The 19,014-nt window shown below is 57.9% G+C and overlaps 2 protein-coding genes across 2 annotated transcripts; both read left to right on the top strand.

The window, feature by feature from the left end:
* Window positions 1-2,925: 2,925 nt before the first annotated feature.
* Window positions 2,926-7,026, top strand: LOC147650293 (uncharacterized). Its single transcript, XM_086853519.1, has 5 exons — window positions 2,926-3,877; window positions 4,258-5,563; window positions 5,956-6,058; window positions 6,322-6,378; window positions 6,670-7,026. The coding sequence occupies exons 2-5, from the start codon at window positions 5,522-5,524 to the stop codon at window positions 6,858-6,860; spliced, it is 393 nt and encodes a 130-aa protein (XP_086709645.1). The 5' UTR covers window positions 2,926-3,877; window positions 4,258-5,521; the 3' UTR covers window positions 6,861-7,026.
* Window positions 7,027-9,954: 2,928 nt separating this feature from the next.
* LOC147650292 (maestro heat-like repeat-containing protein family member 7) lies at window positions 9,955-16,563 on the top strand. The gene is made up of 15 exons (XM_086853504.1): window positions 9,955-11,486; window positions 11,784-11,848; window positions 11,939-12,088; window positions 12,262-12,410; window positions 12,695-12,842; window positions 13,089-13,276; window positions 13,366-13,503; window positions 13,773-13,887; window positions 14,041-14,178; window positions 14,381-14,557; window positions 14,682-14,837; window positions 14,996-15,097; window positions 15,490-15,592; window positions 15,856-15,912; window positions 16,204-16,563. Exons 1-15 carry the CDS (start codon window positions 11,348-11,350, stop codon window positions 16,392-16,394), a joined length of 2,016 nt encoding a protein of 671 aa, XP_086709630.1. The 5' UTR covers window positions 9,955-11,347; the 3' UTR covers window positions 16,395-16,563.
* Window positions 16,564-19,014: the final 2,451 nt, after the last annotated feature.

Raw genomic sequence — 19,014 nt, 5'->3', positions numbered from 1 at the left:
GCCTCCCCCATGTCCCCACAACCCTGCTGGGCAGCTGGGCAGGGACCCAGCTCATGAGTTCCAAGTTCCTGCTCCAGGCAGCATCAGTGTGCAGAGCCTCATCGGACAGAGCAGTTTTCTCTGAGGTGGAGCAGATCTTAAGAATTTATAAAATGTGATTGCATACAGTAATGAGTTGCATGCTTCCTATCTAGGCTGATTCTGTCTCTGGAGGAAAAGACCCTGTGCCTCAGATTGCTGGAAGAAAGGAACCAGGCACTGAACAATGAGCTGTCTCAGTTTCATTCTGCTCTTCAGCAGGCCGAACAACTCTCTTCAATTTGTACACGACAACTGAAGCAGCTCAACACCCAGGTAAGCTGTGCACTCCATCCTCTTCTCCAGGGACACACAACACCACCTTTGGCATGCTAGTCCCAACCTCTTTCCCCTCCCAGCAGCATCCACTGCCGCCGTGTTCTGCCCAGGGCTGCTGCTGCTGCTGCACCCTCAGGCCAAGGCTGGATCTGGTGTCTGCTGCCAAAGTTTTCCCCCATTCTCTCCTGGGTCCCAGCAGGAAATCTGGGAGCAGCAGCACACTCCTCTGGAGCTTCTCTGTCCCTCTGTTAGCAGTGCTTGTCCCTGACAGGATTGGTGCCTGTGCCAGGCACTGAGCAATGTGGGGACACAGACGTGGCTATGGCAGGCTGGGCAGGGCACTTCCACCACAGCCAGTTCAGCCCGTGTTCAGAGCTGCAGCCTCAAGGGTGCCCCTTGCCTCCCTTCCCCTGTTTTCTCTACCTTTGTCTCTACTGGATTCCTGGTTCTGCACCTTCTGTTTCTGGTGTATTTCTGCCTGAAGTCATTTCTCCTTCAATGCTCTCCTCCCTACTGCCCGCTCTGCTGCCTCAGGAGCAGCCCAGTCCCTGAGGCTCTCTGCATCCATCTTCCAGATCCAGGCCCTGCAGGATGCAGTGACAGAGAAGGCAGCTCAGCAGGACACTCGAGAGAAGGAGCTGCTGCAGGAGCTGGAAAAGTCCCAAGCAGGAGAACAGAGCTTGAGGGACACTGTGCATGTGCTGCAGGTTGAGATGTCTGAGCTGCGTCTGAGGCTCCAGAGCTCTGAGGAAAGAGCAGAGGCCATGGCCACACACTGTGAGGCCATGGAGATGGAGCTGAGGATGGCTCAGCCAACAACCAAATCAAGGCATGCAAACAGGAGCTGCAGACACTGTTGGAGGAAACTCAGCAAGGTACAACTTCTCTCCCATCCATTGCCCCATCCTGTTCCACCAGCGGGGATCTCTGATCCCATGCAGAGGTAAAGGCCTTTGCCCAGAGATGGCAGACAGGAAAAACAACCAGCACGAGACTTATCCATCCAGGCGCCAGTCAAAGTTTATCTCAAGGATGATGCTGTGGCTGGCGGTGCCAACTGGCTCTGCTGTGGCTGATCCCATACACAGCTGGTGCCTTTCAGGTGCTGTGTCTGTGCTAAGCAGCTGAAGCTGGATGCCTCAGCTCAATTCCCCCAAATTTCAGGCCCTGCCAGAGCCTCCAGGCTATTGGCCTCTCTGGAGCAGGGCTGCACAGGCATCCCAGCTGCTTTGTCTCTCTTGGATTGTTCACTCTGCACAAGGCCAAGAGCAAACACACTTTGCTATTCCTCTGAACCTTGCCCCTGCCATTCCTGCTTTTTTCTCTGCCTGGAAGTTTCCTTCATTTCTCTCACTTTTGGAAGCTCTTGTGGGCTTAAGGCCTGGCAAACCACGGCAGGCAGAGAAGACAGTGCTGTTGTCTCTGCAGGGTGTCCATCAGTTTACTTTGCTTTGCTTTCTCCCTTCTCTTTCCCCTTCCCTCCTGCAGCAATATGGAGGGCAGAACAGCAGAAGACCTCTCTAGAAACTGCCTTGAAGGAAGAGGCTGTGACTGTTCGTCAGGAGGTGGCATCACTGCAGAGGAAACTGGAGAGCCAGGAGAAGGAAAGGCAGGATGTGCTGGTGAGAATGGCAGATGCCACAAAGGGCCATTTCCTAGCTATGTTTGCACCTTGTGTTACCAGTTCTAAGGAGCACCTTTTTCCAGTTTACTTTCCTAATTGCATTCTTCTGAACAAGGAGGAAATGATGTTGTAGCCATGTCAAAGCCAGTTAGCACTGAGGCTGCTGATTTTCCTCCATGCTGGAGTTCTGTGCCCTGGAAGCTTTAGTTCTCCATGTCCACACTGTCTCCATTGACATTGCATGGTTTGGGCAATTCCTTGCGTCCAAATCCATGTTCAGATTTCTAAATATCTGGAGCTGGCAGGAGGGATGAGAAGACCTAGGTTGCTGTTAATTGAAAAGTGTTTGGCCTTGGCCGTGTGAGAGCAGGCAGTGGGGAGAGAAGAGAGGAAAGCCAGGTGCTGATGCAGATCAGGACGTGTGCCTGCAAGGGGAGAACTCGTCCTGAGTGGCAGCAGGGAATGACAGACTGATCTGGCCATTGGTGCTGCAAGAGAGGGCGGTGGGGCTCTCGGGGATGCTGCCATGGAAACTCTACACAGGAGTGTTGGAAAACCACTCCTGTTGCCCCAAGGCCTTGGAATGAAATGCTGAGGGTGTTTGCTCTTCCTTCCTGATGGAGAGCACATCCTCATGGCACTGCCTAAATCCTGCTTAGCATTGACTTGAAATCCTGGCTGCAGTTCTGGCAGCTCGTGCCCAAAGGAACACGGGAGTGGAGCTGCCAGAGGTCGGGGACGGGCAGAAAGGAAGCTGGGATGGGCTGAGCGAGCTGGGAAAGAGGCAGCGTCAATGGGGGGACCCAGCCAAGGTCTGCAGCAGCCCGAGAGGCAGAGAGAGAGGGGGGCAGCACGTGCCTGCCCCTGCAGCAGGAGTCCAGATCTGGTGTGAGAAGCAAATCAAGGGAGGCAATGAGTGAGTTTTCTTCTCCCTGTTTTGGAAGCATGAACGGGAATTGTACCACCAGCAGCTGAGGGACCTGGAAAAAGACATGGGTGCACCTGACATCCAAAGAGGGAAGAAGATAACCCAGGAATTGGAAGTGGAGAGGGAAGACGTGCAAGAAGAGTTGGACCACGGGACTGCTGCTGCCTTGAAGAAGAGAGGAAGAGAAGAAATCAAAGGGACAGAGAATGCTCAACTCCTGAGTGCTGCACTGAGGAAGAGCGAAATGGCCAAAGGGACTCTGAAGAAAAACTTTGTAATCCTGCAGAGAAAATCTCCTGACTGGAGATTTTCAAAACTGCATGGGCCAGTCTCATCTCCAGGTAGGCACAGGCACTGACCTTCAGTCCACTCCAATGTCCCTGAAGGATTACAGTGATATTTCCCATAAAGAAGTGGGACTCTATATCCCTGTGAGTCCAGGCCTGCTTGGCCAAAGCAGCCCAAGCTGCGGCAGGCAGCCTTGTCTGTCTGCCTGGCCCCAGCCAGAGACCATTGACTGGCAGATTGTTTCCTGGCACACCCAGAATGACTGCTACAGCTCTGGAGTTTGCTGTTCAGGTCAGCTGCAAGCCAAATGCTGGGCATGGGGAGCTGCTTCTCCTGTGCTCACACAAGATCATGGCAACACGTGGGGATTTGGATTTGGTGTGGGAAGGAATGGAGCAAGTGAGTAGTTTTGTACTGAGAGAGCCAAACAGAAGCTGCACTGCTGGTGCCACATGGATGCTTTGTGAGACAGATTTCCAAGGGACAGCTTTTGTGGTGTCTGAAATAAGGGAATCATCTCCTCTCTGAATACCCAGCAGGCTGTTGGAGCAGAAGGGAAGCAGCTATCAGAGCACTCCAGGAAGGTCGTGGAACATGTACGGGATGTGGCTGCAACATCAGCAAAAGACAAGACAGAGAATCTTGGATCAACCACTGTGCCCAGGAGGACTCTCGAGCAGGTAAAGTACACCACCTGTGCAGAGCCTCAGGCTCCTCTGGAGCACAGCATGTTTGCCCAGGCAGTGCTTTGCAGTGCCCTGCTTGTTTCCTTGCCTCTCCCTGTCCCTGCTGCAGGCACAGCCTTTTGTTTGTTCTGTCTCTTGCGGCAGCTCATGGCTTTCTCAAAGGTGCCTTCACTGCACTGTCTCCCTCCCTAGCCCCGTGTCCCTGGACACACCCTGGCCTCTCTTGCGCAGCCCCCAGCGAGAGCTTTTTGCCCCCAGTGTTGTCTGGTGCAATTCAGGCTCTCAGAGCAGAGATCTTGCATTGATGTCCAGAGGTTCTTTTGCTCCATGTTTGCTGACAGGTTTCTGTGACCTTTCTCCCATCCAATGTGCAGGTGGAACGTGAAGGAAGAAGAATCAGAACTTTTAGGAGAGTGTTCCCCCCAGAGTCCTTTACGTTCAGTGTCTCCAAGTCTGAGCAGCAAAATAGGTCAACTTCTGAAAGAAGCTCCAGCAGCTCAGGGGAGCAGCAGTAGCCCTCCTGCTGATGCACAGCCTGTGGATCATCAAAGGGAAATAAAGAAGCTCCTGCAAGACCTGGTAGGGGACAATATGCTCCTGAATTGTCTGATCTGGGCCTGTGGGAAGGTTTAGCTCAAGCAGAACCTGAGGATGAGAAAGGGTAGCAATCCTCTGCCAGAGGCTTCCAGCTGCTGGGTTGGGCAGCAGAGTCAGCATCTCAGACTTGGAGGTGTGTGAAGCCCCCCAGGCTGGTGCTGGGACAGTAAATGCAGCCACGGCTCCAGTGAGGGCGTAAGAGGAGTTCCAGAGCAGGTTGGGCAGTGCCCACCCAAAGTGTGACAGCCCAGGGCAGGATCATCCCTGAATCCCTCCTGCCACGGAGCAGATGCCAACATGCAGCAGATGCCAACATGGAGCAGATGCCATCAGTGCCACTGGCTGCAGGAGTGGGAACTCAGTTCCTTTCTTGCTGTGCTTCCATGATTGACAAAGGGATTAGGTTTGGGCTGGAAGCCAATGGAACAGGCCCCTGGTCCTTCAGTGCTTGTGGCTGGGGCATCAGGGAGGGGAAGGTGACACCTCCTTTTGTGAGTGCTTGGGCTCAATGCTTGTGAAGGTTTTTCCCAACAGAAATGATTCCATGAGGCTGTGATTCTTGCAGCTGCTGAGCCTCCTCTTAAATTCCCATGCAGGACATGAATTCTGGAGTGCAGAAAGCCAGTGCTGTTGTCTTTTCAGGCTGGGGTTTGTGGGATGGATGAAGCTTCACTTTTTTCAGCAGGGAGCTTCGCTGCAACTTCATCTTGAAAATTTTTCTCCCCTCTTCAAAAAAAAGGGCAAGAAAGACACCATGCAGAGTTACAAGAGATGGCTCCCACTCTCCTTGCACTGCCATGACGAGAACCAGTGCGTGGTTGATGTGAGGACTCGGCAGCTGCCGTGGATCCCTGGCAGGGCGCTCGGCTGCCTCCTGCTCTGCTGCCTCGCAGGCTGCAGCTCCCTCCCGGTCTTGGCCCAGGGACGTGGGTCCTGTGCCCTGGGCTGTGGTGCCATCTCTGGGTCTCTGCTGCTCTCCAGGCCTCCCGGGAAACGCTGCTCTGTTCCGCCCGATTCCTGAAGAGGAAGGATCTCCAGCAGATGCTGCGGGTGGATCAGACCTGGAGGTTCGGCGAGGGCTTGGTAAGGGCGGGCTGAAAGCCCCAGCCCCAGGCTGGAGAAGCTCAGTGTGTGCGGCTGGCAGCTGTGCCCTGCCCAGTGCCGCACCCAGGGCCGCCAGCCTGTGCCCCACACGCTGCTCCCTTCCCTGGGCCCCGCGGGCTCTACTCCAGCCCCCTGTGGCCCCGAGCCGTGTGCCCATGGAGCCCCGACACAGCTGCTCTGTCGGGCAGGCCAGCACCGCGGCTCCCCGGGCAGCAGCCGGCCCTCTGCCCCCTCCAGAGCCCGGCGCCAGCGGCTGCTGCCCGGTGCCTCAGGGCTGGGCGGGCACGGGAGGCCGGGGCTGGCCGCAGGCAGCAGTGCCCGGCCGAGGGGCAGAGCCCGCACCAACCCTTCCCTCCCGCCGCTCTCTGCAGCTGGCACAGGACAGGAGCCGAGCGGCTGAGCACCTGCACCGGGCCCTGCTCTACCTGGACAGCCCACAGGAGTCCCTGCGAGCGGCGGCCATCAGGTTCATTGGTGAGCCACGAACCGGGCTGGGCTCCCTCCCTGCCCCGCCGCAGCTCGGCCCCAGCCCCGGCTGCTGCCCCGGCCCTGGAGCCCCGGCTGCCCACGGGGCTGCTGCTGCCGGCCTCTGGCAGCCGGGCCCTTGGGCTGAGTCAGGATGCGGCAAGGGCCGGGGCTGAGCCCTGCCGGGGCAGGAGGCCGTGTGGCCCCAGGGCTGGCAGCGCCGCTGGCAGGGAGCTGTGCTGCTGGGACCCTGACAGGCTCTGTGTTCCCAGGGATGGCCGGGCAGCACCTCCGGGGGAACAAACGAGAGCTCCAGAGCATCTGTCAGGGTGAGTGAGGGCAGCGGGCTGCCAGCCCCGGCTGCCAAGGGGAGCTGCAATCCCTGCCCCGGCTGCCGAGGGCTCTGCTCCCTGTGCGGACCAGGCCTGGTGTGGCCAGGGCACACACAGAGATTTCAGGGGCACGAGTGCCAATAGTGTCCAGTGGCTTTGGGCTGATCCCTTTGGTCCCTGCTCCCTCCTGGCCATGGCCAGAGCCACCTGGGTTGGCCCTTGCATGGGGCTCTCCTCGGGTCCCTGCAGATCCAGATCTGACCATGGCTCTGTTCCTCTCTCTTGCAGGCCTTGATGACAAGGCACAGGACATCAGCCCTGCCATCAGAAGGCTGGCTCTGGAAACAGCCTTTGTCCTCCGGGCAGCTCCAGGCTCCATCTTGCAGAAGTGGCAAGATGGATTCTGCAGGGCACGCAAGAACCGCCCTTGTCTGTGGGCCCGTGGCTGGCTGTGCTGCTGGAGCTCTGAGGAGAGCTGATTTGAGAGGCTCTCTGTCTGCCGGGGCCATCTGAGCCGGGCAGGATTTTTCTTTAAGATTTTTTTTTTTCCTTTTTCTTTGTTCTTCTTTAATATAGAAATATAGAATTAGAAATATATAGAATATAGATACAGAATTATATATAGAAATATAGAATGTGTTCTCATACCCAGTGTCTCAGGTGCTTTCTCTGGTGCCCAGTGTGCGCAGGGCATAGGGGGAGAGGGGAAAAGGGTGCTTGTGCTCAGCAAGCTGCCCAGGCGTGCAGTGGGGAAGGGAAAATGGCCAGAAGGCCCTCGGCCTTTGGTGCTTCTGCTGAAGCCTTAACGCTGCCCACAGAGGAGCTGGGCAGGGGCTGGAGCTGTGGGGATCGCTGTGATTGTGGTGCCTGGAGATGGGCATGAGGCTTCTCCCAGCCAGGAAGCGCCGTCTGTGTCCTGCAGCCCGTGGGTTGCTGGCGGGATTGCTGAGGGCTCTGAGGCTCTCTCAATCCGGTTCCTCTGGAGCTCCATCGGGGCTGCGCCGCTGCCGGGCAGGTTGGCCGGGCTGGGGGAGACCAGAGGGGCTGGGGTGGAGGGAGGCCTGGAAGGAATGCGGTGCTGCAGAGGCCTTGACGGGACAAGGCAGTGGGAAGGCACAAGGGGCAGGTGTGAGGGAGGAGGTGGCAGGAGGCTCCAAGGGCACAGGAGGCCCCTGAGGGGCCGGGGTGGTGGAAGCCCTGAGGAATTGGGTGTCAGAGGCCATGAGCAGCCCCCGGGCAGTCACCTTGTTCTTACCACCCGCTGCTCTGGTGCTTCCCCTGAGAGACTGCCATGCCTGCAGCAGAAGCCCTCGAGGCTGGGCCTCAGCAGCCCCGAGGTGCCCAGGCTGGGCTGGCTGGGGACAAGGAGGGCAAGGAGGCCCTGGCAGGGCACAGCCACTGGGTGCTGCCAGGGCAGCTGGCAGAGGCAGGGCTGGCGGCCAGCCCGGGCCCCCGCGCCTGCCCAGGCCACGGTGCTGAGACCGAGGCTCCCCTGACACAGAGCTCTGTGTCTGCACAGCTTCTGCCTCCATGGGGAGGGTGGTGATGTCTCCTCGAGCAGCGCTGCTGAGTCGCTGCTGCTGAAGCGGCTCTGGACAGAGCAGAAACGGCACCAGAGTGTGCACAGGAACAGCCCTCAGGGCTGGGCTGGAGTGGCCAAGATGCCTCCTTCTCTTGCAGGAATAACAGAGATGATGGACACAGTCCCTTCAGTATATATGTTCTATAGGCTGCAGTTAGGTTCTAATGTAAATACATTTCTTAGATTGCAATTGCTATAGAGGTCCTTTCATTGTAAATACATTTTATAGATTGTTGCTATGAAGATTCTTATAACGTAAATACATTCTGTAGTTCATTGGTGGTGGTGGTGCTGTCGTGTAAATAAATTGTCCTTGTTTGTCACAGGCTGTCTGTCTTTGCATTTGCTTTGGGCACAGGCAGCATTTGCACAGCTGTGGTTTCCCCTTGTCCTGAGTTCCTGAGGCTGGAGGTCCCTGGGGGTGCTGGCACAGCCACCCTGGGGCTGGGGTCCCCGTGCACAGGAGGGAACCACTGGTGGCGCTCCTGGCACTGGGCACCGCTCGTGTTCCTGGGCTGCTGCAGAGCGGTGTCCCCAAGAGCAAAGCTGTCACCAGCAGAGAGGGGGCTCTGACAGGAGCAGCCCCTGCAGCAATGCAAAGCAGGCAGGAAACCTTCTGCCACCCTTCCTGCTGCAGCCACAGGGACTCCTGGGCTGAGAGCTGGCACCAAGCTACACGGATGAAAAATCCACATTCAGGCTCTGAAGGCCTTTATGGCCTTGGGAATTGCTGGAGCCAGCATCTGGGGAGCAGCTTTTGCAGCTGCAGGGGCTGATATTAAGGGCTTGGAGCCCCCAAAAGCTCTGGCCCTCCTCTGCTTTGCATTGCCCGTGCTCAGATTGTTCAAGAGACAAAAGCCAAGTGAGGGGATCCTGCCCTGCTTGCGTTTCTGCTGCTGGAACACGGGCTGAGACATCACAACTCTGGGGGTAGTGATGTTACAGGAGTCCTGGGACCACTTCCATTAGGGCCTGGAATGATGGAATCCTGGAATGGTTTGGCTTGGGTGGGACCCTATAGGTCCTCTTGTTCAGCCCTGAGTAACCTCCCACCTCACCAGGTTGCTCAGGACCCTGTTCAGCCTGTCCTTTAATGCCTCTCTGCACAGCCTGGCCAGGGCCTCACCCACCTCACACCAAAGAATATTTTCCTAACATCAAATCCACTCCTATTCCCCATTGGAACCCATTTCCCCTTGTCCTGTCACTACAGTTCCTGACAAAGAGTCACTCTCCCACTTCTCTGTAGCCCCTTCACACCCTGGAAAGGTGCTGCTCTTGCTCTCTTGGCTGCGCGCGAGCATCACAGCCCCGTCTCCTCAGCAGCCATCTGTGGCTTCACATGTTCCTAGCGCAGGGCACAAATCAACTGCAGCCCTGCTGCTTTGGTTGGAGCCTCCCAGCTGGATCCTAAATGAGCTGCAGAAATGCCCAGGTGCTTCTGTGACTCCAGTGGATACACAAATGGTTGGCTTGAGATAACAACAGCCCTGCTTTCTACTGCCACTGTTGTGTTGGAGGTACCAACACTGCCTTGTTCCATTTTATTGCAGTGTCCTAGTTTGACACTAGGCTGGACACCAGGCACGCTGGTGCCGAGGCAGTGAGATAATGCTTCAGCTATGCAAAAAGCTGGATGCAGAAAGAATTAATTACTTTGTAAAAGGGTATGTGAATGCAGAATTTTTTGGAAATCAGCAAATTTAGCATGTGATTATGAAATAGGTTGCAATATGAAGGTTTGGAAAGTATAATGTGAACATTAAGTTAAAAAACTGTATAAAAGGTAGTACTGTGTGAAGAATGGAGGAGTGAGTTTGTGCTGTAGCTTTTGAGAAGCTATGCCACTCCCTCCCGGCATCAAATAAATAAATACCTGCTCTATAGGCCTTTATACCATGGAGTACTGTTTTCTTGCCCAGCTTTATGGCATCAGCACCAAGATCAGAGACACAGACCAGCTTCTGTTCCCACAGTTATCCCTATGCTCTGCACTTCCCCAGGTGTCTGCCTCGATGTTCACTGGGGACCTCCCTGTTTGTGGCCGTCCATTGCCGTGCTCAGCAGGCAACCAGCTGTGTTTGCACATGAGCTGCCACAGGCAGACACACAGCAACTGCAGCAGAGGCTGGGCCAATTCTTTTTCTTCCAAAATGCAAGAAAGACAGAAAGGCACAAGGATACATGACAGCATCTCTGTGGAGTCTCTTTGTCCAGCGAAATTCAGTAGCTGTTGGTGTTTTTGTGCTACTGCTAATCCTTTCCATGAAAAACAACATTCCAGGAAGGAGCAACATCATCTGACACATCCCAAGTGTTGTCACCAGTTGTTCCAGGTGCTCTGGCCAACAGTCCCTGTAGGATGGAGCACAGCCCCCAATGCACGTTGGCTTTGGCTGCCCTCTGGCACAGAAGCCCCCCCAAGGCACAGGTCTCTGGGGCAGGAGATGGGCACCAGCGCTGCCAGGGCTCGGGGGGTGGCAGGCCTGCTTTGGCAAGGATTCTGACACCCCTGCTGATTTCAGTGGGGTCAGAACAGCTCTCGGGCCCTGGCCCACACGTTCCTGGTCTGTGTCACACCGCCACGTTTAGGATGGCCACCAGGCGGGACATGTCCCAAGGAGGCCGTGACAGCTTCTGTGGAGGGCCCCGCGCCCTTCCCGCCACGGCTGCCTCGGCAACCCAGGGGGCTCCTTCTGCTGCCCTGAGCCCACAGAGCAGGGCAGCCTTTGCTGTTTGAGCTGTTCCTAAAGATCCTGTTGGGCTGTCTGAGACACTTGGGCCAAGGCATTGCTTCCAAGCTGGGCCACTTTGGCCGGGCTGAGTGGAGCCCCAGGGCAGGGAGCAGCGTGTGCAACGGCCCTTGGTGACACGGTGCAGCATGGTAACCGTGGAATGGAACGGGACAGGGTGTCCAAGGGCCCTTTGTGACATGGGGTGACATTAGTGTTGGCGGTGACACAGCCACACCACAGTGCCTGGTGCACGTGACAGGGCAGGACGGGACAGAGTGGTGCTGTGAGGAGCCCCCGCACAGCGCACTCATTCCTTGCTGACCCAGAGCCTTTCTGAGGCGTTACTCCTGCAGGTCACCTCGAGGCCAGACCACAGCACTCGGTGACCTGCAGCCTTCCCGAGGCTTCACTTCTGGTGAGGTGAAGCACCACACTTCTCAGGTGTGCTCGAGCCCAGACCGTGGCATTTCCTCACTGCGGTCCTTGACGACGAGTCTCCTGTCCTTGTGGCACGAGCCCCTGAGACCCAAGTGCAGGACAGGCTGTCCTGCAGCCTTGCCAAGACTTCACTCCTGCAGGTGCCTTCCAGGCACAGCTGCAGGACTTGCCAACTCAGCCCTTTTCCGAGCCATCTCTGCAGCAAGTAGCCATGAATCCAGGCAGTGATGTTGAGCAGAGACCTCCGAGTGTCCCCAAGATGACCTGGGTGAAGGAGGAGAAAGAAGGCCCTGGGACTGCCCCAGCACAGCAGCCTGGAGAGCTGGAGCAATTCCAGCCACCGCAGCAGGGTGAGCGGCAGACCTGGGCCTGCAGCCAGCTTGGCCTCGTTCCATCCCATCCCATCCCATCCCATCCCATCCCATCCCATCCCATCCCATCCCATCCCATCCCATCCCATCCCATCCCATCCCCCGGGGACACGCCCATGGACAGGACAGAAGTGGGGCTGGGTCAGACACCCTGGAGCTGTACTCTGTGCCCTGGGGCCTCCCGGGGCTGTCCCTGCCTGGGGAGTGCAGGGCTGGGCTGTGTTCTCCGGCCTCTCCCGCAGCCCCTCAGCTCAAGCTGTGCTCGCTCTTTGCCAGGAGCAGCCATGGAGTGCACTCGAGAGCAGGAACGCAGCCGTGGCCTCTTCCGCACAACAGCGCAGGTACCTGCAGCCATCCCCTCTCCTGCTCAGCCCAGCACCACGCTTGGAGCATCCATACAATGTCCCTCATTTCTTGCCCTTCTGCTGCAGATGATTTGCAAATTCATGAAGAGAATTCGGGAGGAAGAGACCAGTGCCATGGGCACTGTGGTCAGAGCATACTCTCCCATCTTCAAAACCAAGGCCAGTGCTGCCCTGCTGGACATGCTTGTGGAGGAGGGTCCTTCCAGTCCAAAGCAAGTAAGCAGCCTGTGGCCTGGCTTCGATCCTCCCAGGAATTGCTTGGCCACGCCAGCTGCTCACTGCGAGCCTTTGAGGCCGTGGCAGTGCGGTGGGAAGGGAAGCACTTCTCTGGGAAGCTGGGCACATTACTCCTGCTGGCAGCTTTCCAAGTTTCCCTGTGCCTTCTCCAGGTGCTCCCCATGGTGAGGTTCATCCACCAGTGGCTCAAGGCTAATGAGTTTCCTGAGTACAATCTGTGCAGGCCCCTTCTGGATCTGACAGAGGCACAGCCTGCTGACGTGGTGATGGCTCTCCTGCGTGTGGCCCCATGGTGTGACAGGTACAGGGCCCACGTGCCCAGAGGGCTCAGGGCATCCCCCTGCACAGCCTGGCCCAGGTGTCAGACAAACAGAGGATTCCAGGGCCCTGTGGCTCCTCCCTTTGTCAGCCCTGGCACAGCAGCCCCCGAGCCTGCTGCCCTCAGGGGCCAGTCCCCACAGGGCTGGGCTGCCACAGAGGGAAAGTGGGCAGAGGCAGGGCTGGCAGCCAGCTCAGCTCCCTGCTGCTGCCCAGGCCACGGCGATGTGTCCCAGACCCCCCTGACACAGAACTCTGTCCCCACAGAGCTGCTACCACCATGTGGAAGAGCATCATGTGCTCGTGCAGGGCTGCAGAGCCAGCCATGCTGATACTTCTGGATGTGCTGGGCACCTGGCCAGAGCTCAGCATGTGCACCTCCGACGGGGACCACACGGCTGTCCTTGCCCTGGCTGTGAGTTTCTGCAGCTGACCTTTGCTCACCCCAAGGTCACCTCTCCCTCAGGTCTCCATCCTCCCTCCTCCCATGGCATCTCCCTGCATCAGGCACTGGGCTCCAACCTGGCCTAGGAGCAGCTCCAGGGCCACCAGGCCGGCTGCTGTCCCTACATCTCCACTGGCCTCTCCCTGCCACGCTCGGGCCCTGCCACATGGACACCTGAGCACTGAGCACTGACTCAGGCTGCTCTGTCCTTCGCAGGCAACTGTGGTGATATGGAAGATACTCCAGCTGCCCTGTGTCCCACATGCAGTGACAGTGTATTTCCCCCGCCTCTTGGTGCATCTGCTCTTGCAAGTGCTCTTCAGCACATTGGATCTGCCAGAGAAGGTCGATACCTTCTGGAAGAGATGCCAGCAGCAACACGGCCTTGCCATCAGCCCCAACAGGTGCTCCATGCCAGTCCTCCTGTCCCTGCCATGTCCCCAGGGCAGCAGCCCGTGCTCCCAGCATCACCTGGGCTTTGCCGTGCACACAGGTTTGCAGTGCAGACCCTGAAGGCCCTGCTCTGCCGACTGCACTATGAGGATGTGGTGGCAGCAGTGGAAGACGAGTGTGGCTGGGACACGCTGCTGTGTGCTGGCACGCACCACTGTGCTGTGGGTGTGCTGGCCAGGTGAGCTGCCCCCAAACAGCGTTTGTGCCCCGTGCCTGGGGTGCCCCACACAGTCCCCGTGGTCAGGGGCCAGAGGGCCTTGTCACCAAGGGATGGCCAAGGACACTGCACAAGCCTGGGAGAGGAGGGTGCCCAAGAGCAGCTGCTTCTCAAAGGGCCTGGGACCCCTTGCAGGGTGGTGGAGAAGGGCCAAGCTCCTCCTGGGAGTCAGTCCATGGAGAGGTTTGTCCCGCTGGCTCAGGGTCTTGGTTCCTTTTTCCTCCCGTCAGAGCAATGCGTCACGTGTCCCTACCCTTGTGTTCTGCGATTGCATTCTACCTGCTCGGGCTGCTCAGCAAAGACACGGCACACGGGGATTTGGCCGCCATGGCGTTCCTTGTGGAGGTGAGCCTGAAGGGCAGCGCTGTCTCGCTGAGCTGTCTCCCAGCTCTCTGCCCTCTCGGTGCCGCAGCCGCCCGGGACGGTGCCCACGCCCTGTGCTGCTGCCTGGGCCCAGCCCTGTGCGCTGCTGCCCCATCACCGGCCTGTGCCCTTCAGATGTTGGAGTGCCTGGACTCGAGTGAATACCGTGACAGCGTCCTGGAGATCGCATCAAACAAACTGCAGAGCGAGTGCAGGGAGAGGCGTCGCTTGGCACTCAGAGGCCTTGTGGTGCTCGGCAAGAATTCCTCCATGGTGAGAAGGGGGCAGCGGCTGCCGGTGTGGGGCTGGGGAAGGCAGTGGCTTGCGCTTGGTTGGCCTTTGGGCACTGAGGCAGCTGCTGCCAGCTCTCCTGCCTCCTGCCTCTTGCCTCCTGCCCCAGGGCTTTGGCACAGGCCTTTGGCCTCTGGGCCCTGTGGCAGCAGGGTGGCATTTCACACACTTGTGTTCCACACAGGCCAAAAGAATGTGGAGCCTGCATGAAAGGCTCGTGGAGCTCCTGGGGGAAAATGACAGCCATGTGCTTGGGATGAGCATCGCTCTCCTCAGCCGTTTGTTCCTGTACAATGGTGGCCCGATAACCATCCCCCTCGGCCTGCAGCTGGCTGAGGCGCTCCTGCCGCTCTTTGACAATGTAAGGCTCTGTGTCTCCAGCCATGGCTGCTGCCTGGGCACTGTGCCCTGGGCATTTGCAGGCCTGTGCCCAGGTGGGCCTGAAGCAGCTGATGCTGAGGTCTTTATTTCTTCCTTTCGTACAGGACGATAGCCAGGTGCAGCTGTGCTCCATGTTCATCTTCCAAGAGATGATGGATTTAGTACCAAAGGAGGGGAAAAAGGCCCTGAAGTCCCACGTGCAGCAGAGCCTGCTCCCACTCTCCTTGCACTGCCATGACGAGAACCAGCGCGTGGTTGATGTGAGGACTCAGCAGCTGCCGTGGCTCCCTGGCAGGGCGCTCGGCTGCCTCCTGCTCTGCTGCCTCGCAGGCTGCAGCTCCCTCCTGGTCTTGGCCCAGGGACGTGGGTCCTGTGCCCTGGGCTGTGGTGCCATCTCTGGGTCTCTGCTGCTCTCCAGGCCTCCCGGGAAACGCTGCTCTGTTCCGCCCGATTCCTGAAGAGGAAGGATCTCCAGCAGATGCTGCGGGTGGATCAGACCTGGAGGTTCGGCGAGGGCCTGGTAAGGGCGGGCTGGAAGCCCCAGCCCCAGGCTGGAGAAGCTCAGTGTGTGCGGCTGGCAGCTGTGCCCTGCCCAGTGCCGCACCCAGGGCCGCCAGCCTGTGCCCCACACGCTGCTCCCTTCCCTGGGCCCCGCGGGCTCTACTCCAGCCCCCTGTGGCCCCGAGCCGTGTGCCCATGGAGCCCCGGCACAGCCGGTCTGTCGGGCAGGCCAGCACCGCGGCTCCCCGGGCAGCAGCCGGCCCTCTGCCCCCTCCAGAGCCCGGCGCCAGCGGCTGCTGCCCGGTGCCTCAGGGCTGGGCGGGCACGGGAGGCCGGGGCTGGCCGCAGGCAGCAGTGCCCGGCCGAGGGGCAGAGCCCGCACCAACCCTTCCCTCCCGCCGCTCTCTGCAGCTGGCACAGGACAGGAGCCGAGCGGCTGAGCACCTGCACCGGGCCCTGCTCTACCTGGACAGCCCACAGGAGTCCCTGCGAGCGGCGGCCATCAGGTTCATTGGTGAGCCACGAACCGGGCTGAGTTCCCTCCCTGCCCCGCCGCAGCTCGGCCCCAGCCCCGGCTGCTGCTCCGGCCCTGGAGCCCCGGCTGCCCTCGGGGCTGCTGCTGCCGGCCTCTGGCAGCCGGGCCCTTGGGCTGAGTCAGGATGCGGCAAGGGCCGGGGCTGAGCCCTGCCGGGGCAGGAGGCCGTGTGGCCCCAGGGCTGGCAGCGCCGCTGGCAGGGAGCTGTGCTGCTGGGACCCTGACAGGCTCTGTGTTCCCAGGGATGGCCGGGTGGCACCTCCGGGGGAACAAACGAGAGCTCCAGAGCATCTGTCAGAGTGAGTGAGGGCAGCGGGCTGCCAGCCCCGGCTGCCAAGGGGAGCTGCAATCCCTGCCCCGGCTGCCGAGGGCTCTGCTCCCTGTGCGGACCAGGCCTGGTGTGGCCAGGGCACACACAGAGATTTCAGGGGCACGAGTGCCAATAGTGTCCAGTGGCTTTGGGCTGATCCCTTTGGTCCCTGCTCCCTCCTGGCCATGGCCAGAGCCACCTGGGTTGGCCCTTGCACGGGGCTCTCCTCGGGTCCCTGCAGATCCAGATCTGACCATGGCTCTGTTCCTCTCTCTTGCAGGCCTTGATGACAAGGCACAGGACATCAGCCCTGCCATCAGAAGGCTGGCTCTGGAAACAGCCTTTGTCCTCCGGGCAGCTCCAGGCTCCATCTTGCAGAAGTGGCAAGATGGATTCCGCAGGGCACGCAAGAACCGCCCTTGTCTGTGGGCCCGTGGCTGGCTGTGCTGCTGGAGCTCTGAGGAGAGCTGAATTGAGAGGCTCTCTGTCTGCCGGGGCCATCTGAGCCGGGCAGGATTTTTCTTTAAGATGTTTTTTTTTTCCTTTTTCTTTGTTCTTCTTTAATATAGAAATATAGAATTAGAAATATATAGAATATAGATACAGAATTATATATAGAAATATAGAATGTGTTCTCATACCCAGTGTCTCAGGTGCTTTCTCTGGTGCCCAGTGAGCACAGGGCATAGGGGGAGAGGGGAAAAGGTTGCTTGTGCTCAGCAAGCTGCCCAGGCGTGCAGTGGGGAAGGGAAAATGGCCAGAAGGCCCTCGGCCTTTGGTGCTTCTGCTGAAGCCTTAACGCTGCCCACAGAGGAGCTGGGCAGGGGCTGGAGCTGTGGGGATCGCTGTGATTGTGGTGCCTGGAGATGGGCATGAGGCTTCTCCCAGGCAGGAAGCGCCGTCTGTGTCCTCCAGCCTGTGGGTTGCTGGCGGGATTGCTGAGGGCTCCGAGGCTCTCTCTATTCGGTTCCTCTGGAGCTCCCCAGAAGGGAGCCCTGGGGCCTCTGAGCCTGGGCTCAGGCTCCAGGAAGCCTTGGGGACAGTCTGGGCTGTGTGGGTACCCCAGGGTGCTGCAGGCTCAGCTTCAGCTGCAGGGTGCCAGCGTTGCACAGCTGCTGTGTCCCCATGGACAGGGTTTGCTTTGGAGCCTGTGCTTGTGGTGGCACAGGGAGCTCCGAACTGAGCTGGGCATGGACCCACAGGCCAGCCCTGCCATCCTTGCAGCTGCTTTGGGCAGGGGCCGGAGCAAGGGGAGCCCTGGGATCTGCCCCTGACAGATCCCTTCAGACTGCACAAGGAAATGCTGGTGCTGGTGGCAACCCTGCCCAGGGCAGGCTTGATTCCTTTCATTTTATCCCTCAACACCAGAGTGCATTTAGTTCCTCTCCAGGGATAACACAAAATTCCCTGCTGGTGCCCATGAAGCTGCAGCCCCTCCCGGGCTCACCCCTGCCCCAGCTCTGGGGTCCTGAGCACAGAAGGAGCTGGAGCTGTTGGAGGCAAGGCAGTGGAGGCCCCAGAGATGCTGCAGGCTGGAGCCCCTCTGCTCTGAGGAAAGGCTGAGAGAGCTGGGGCTGCTCAGCCAGGAGGAGAGAAGACCTTGAGGAGGCTTCACTGCGGCCTCCCTGGCTGGGGGCTGGACATGGGGGTGTTCCTGAACACTCATGAATCTCAGCCCAGCCCTCTCCTCAAGCAGAAAATAGAAAGAAAAAAATATTAAATGGACAAAGAAAAGGGGGAAGTGTGTTTATTTGTGTATCAAGAACTTGGGGTGAAAAAATTAGCCAGGTGTCCTCAGATCCTTTGTGTGATGCAATGGATAGGTACAATAAATCCAGTGGAATCCCAGTGTTTCCTTGGCTGAGGACAGCCAGCTGCCCCTGATGGGGACACCAGCCCAGGAGGCTCCAGGGCTTTCTAGGATTTGGGAGCCTTTTTCCTCCAGCTTGTTTTCCTGCTGACAGGTGCACAGCTTCCAGGCCACTTCCACTCTCCCAGGCAAGGCATCAGAGGGGTTTAATGCAAGCTGTGATAAAATGTCTCTGTCTTTCCTCACAGCTATAAACTAACCAAGGAAAGCCGTACTCCTGGTAAAAATCACTGGATCACTTTGGACTTCAGGCTTTAATTTTTACCAAGCTTTGATTTTCATCAGGATTTAATTTTACTCAGATCATCTGACTTTCAGGACATACATTAATCTTTCATTTTCATCAGACAGTGAAAAGCTGTCTGATTGGTAAAAACCCATTGGTGAAAGCTCAATGGGTTCTGGTTAGGCTGGTGGGCCTGAGCTTTGTGGGTGTCTCACTGCATTCCCTGGCTTGGACAAGCTGTTCTTGGTCCAAGTGTCCCGAGCCAGAAGCCTGATGAGGAGAAAGGCATATGGGAAAACAAGTTTCAATAAAACCTTTGAGCTCTTGTTATAAATGTTGGGAAGAGATGCTGACTATTCCTTGCTCACCAGGTAAAGCTAAGGAGTTTTTAAGCATGGAGCTGAGAATAGCAGATTGGCTGGAGAAGAGGGTGATGCCCAGACGTGCACACTGCCCACCAAGGCAGGAGAGGACCGTGCCCTCACACCCCATGAGACAGCCCTGGTGGTTGTGCTGACCCTGTGCCAGGATTCCCTGGGGCTGCTCTGCCTGAGCCCCCCTCAGCTGGCTGTGCTTGTCCTGCCTCCCTCCTCCTGTGGTTGTGCTCCCAGAGGGGTGTTTGTGAGGGGCTGTTGGAAAAGCAGATTAATGAGCGAGACATTGAGAATTAAACCAATCCAAATCCACACAGTAAATAGGGCTGCTGTCAAGTGCCGTTCCCGAGAGAGATAATATCCCTTCCCCCTTAATTTCTTAGTAAATCCATTATGATTAATGCTAGTACAGTGGGAACACTGTTATTATAAATACATGGGTGATGGCAGAGCTGCAGCATTAATAACACTGGGTATTACTTAACTTATTAGCTGCTGTTTTTGGTAGGACTCTTACCCTGCTGCATTAAGCTGAGCCTTGCATTGCAGCCTTCTCTGGGCTGTCTCTGCTGCAAGGACACAAAGTGAGAAGCATCTCCTTCCTTCTGGCCAAAAGCCACC

Source organism: Cyanistes caeruleus, chromosome 16 (genome assembly GCF_971803275.1).
Source record: "Cyanistes caeruleus chromosome 16, bCyaCae1.hap1.1, whole genome shotgun sequence".
NCBI lineage: Eukaryota > Metazoa > Chordata > Aves > Passeriformes > Paridae > Cyanistes > Cyanistes caeruleus.
Note: the sequence above shows the minus strand (reverse complement) of the source record. Positions and strands in the feature narration are given on the sequence as shown.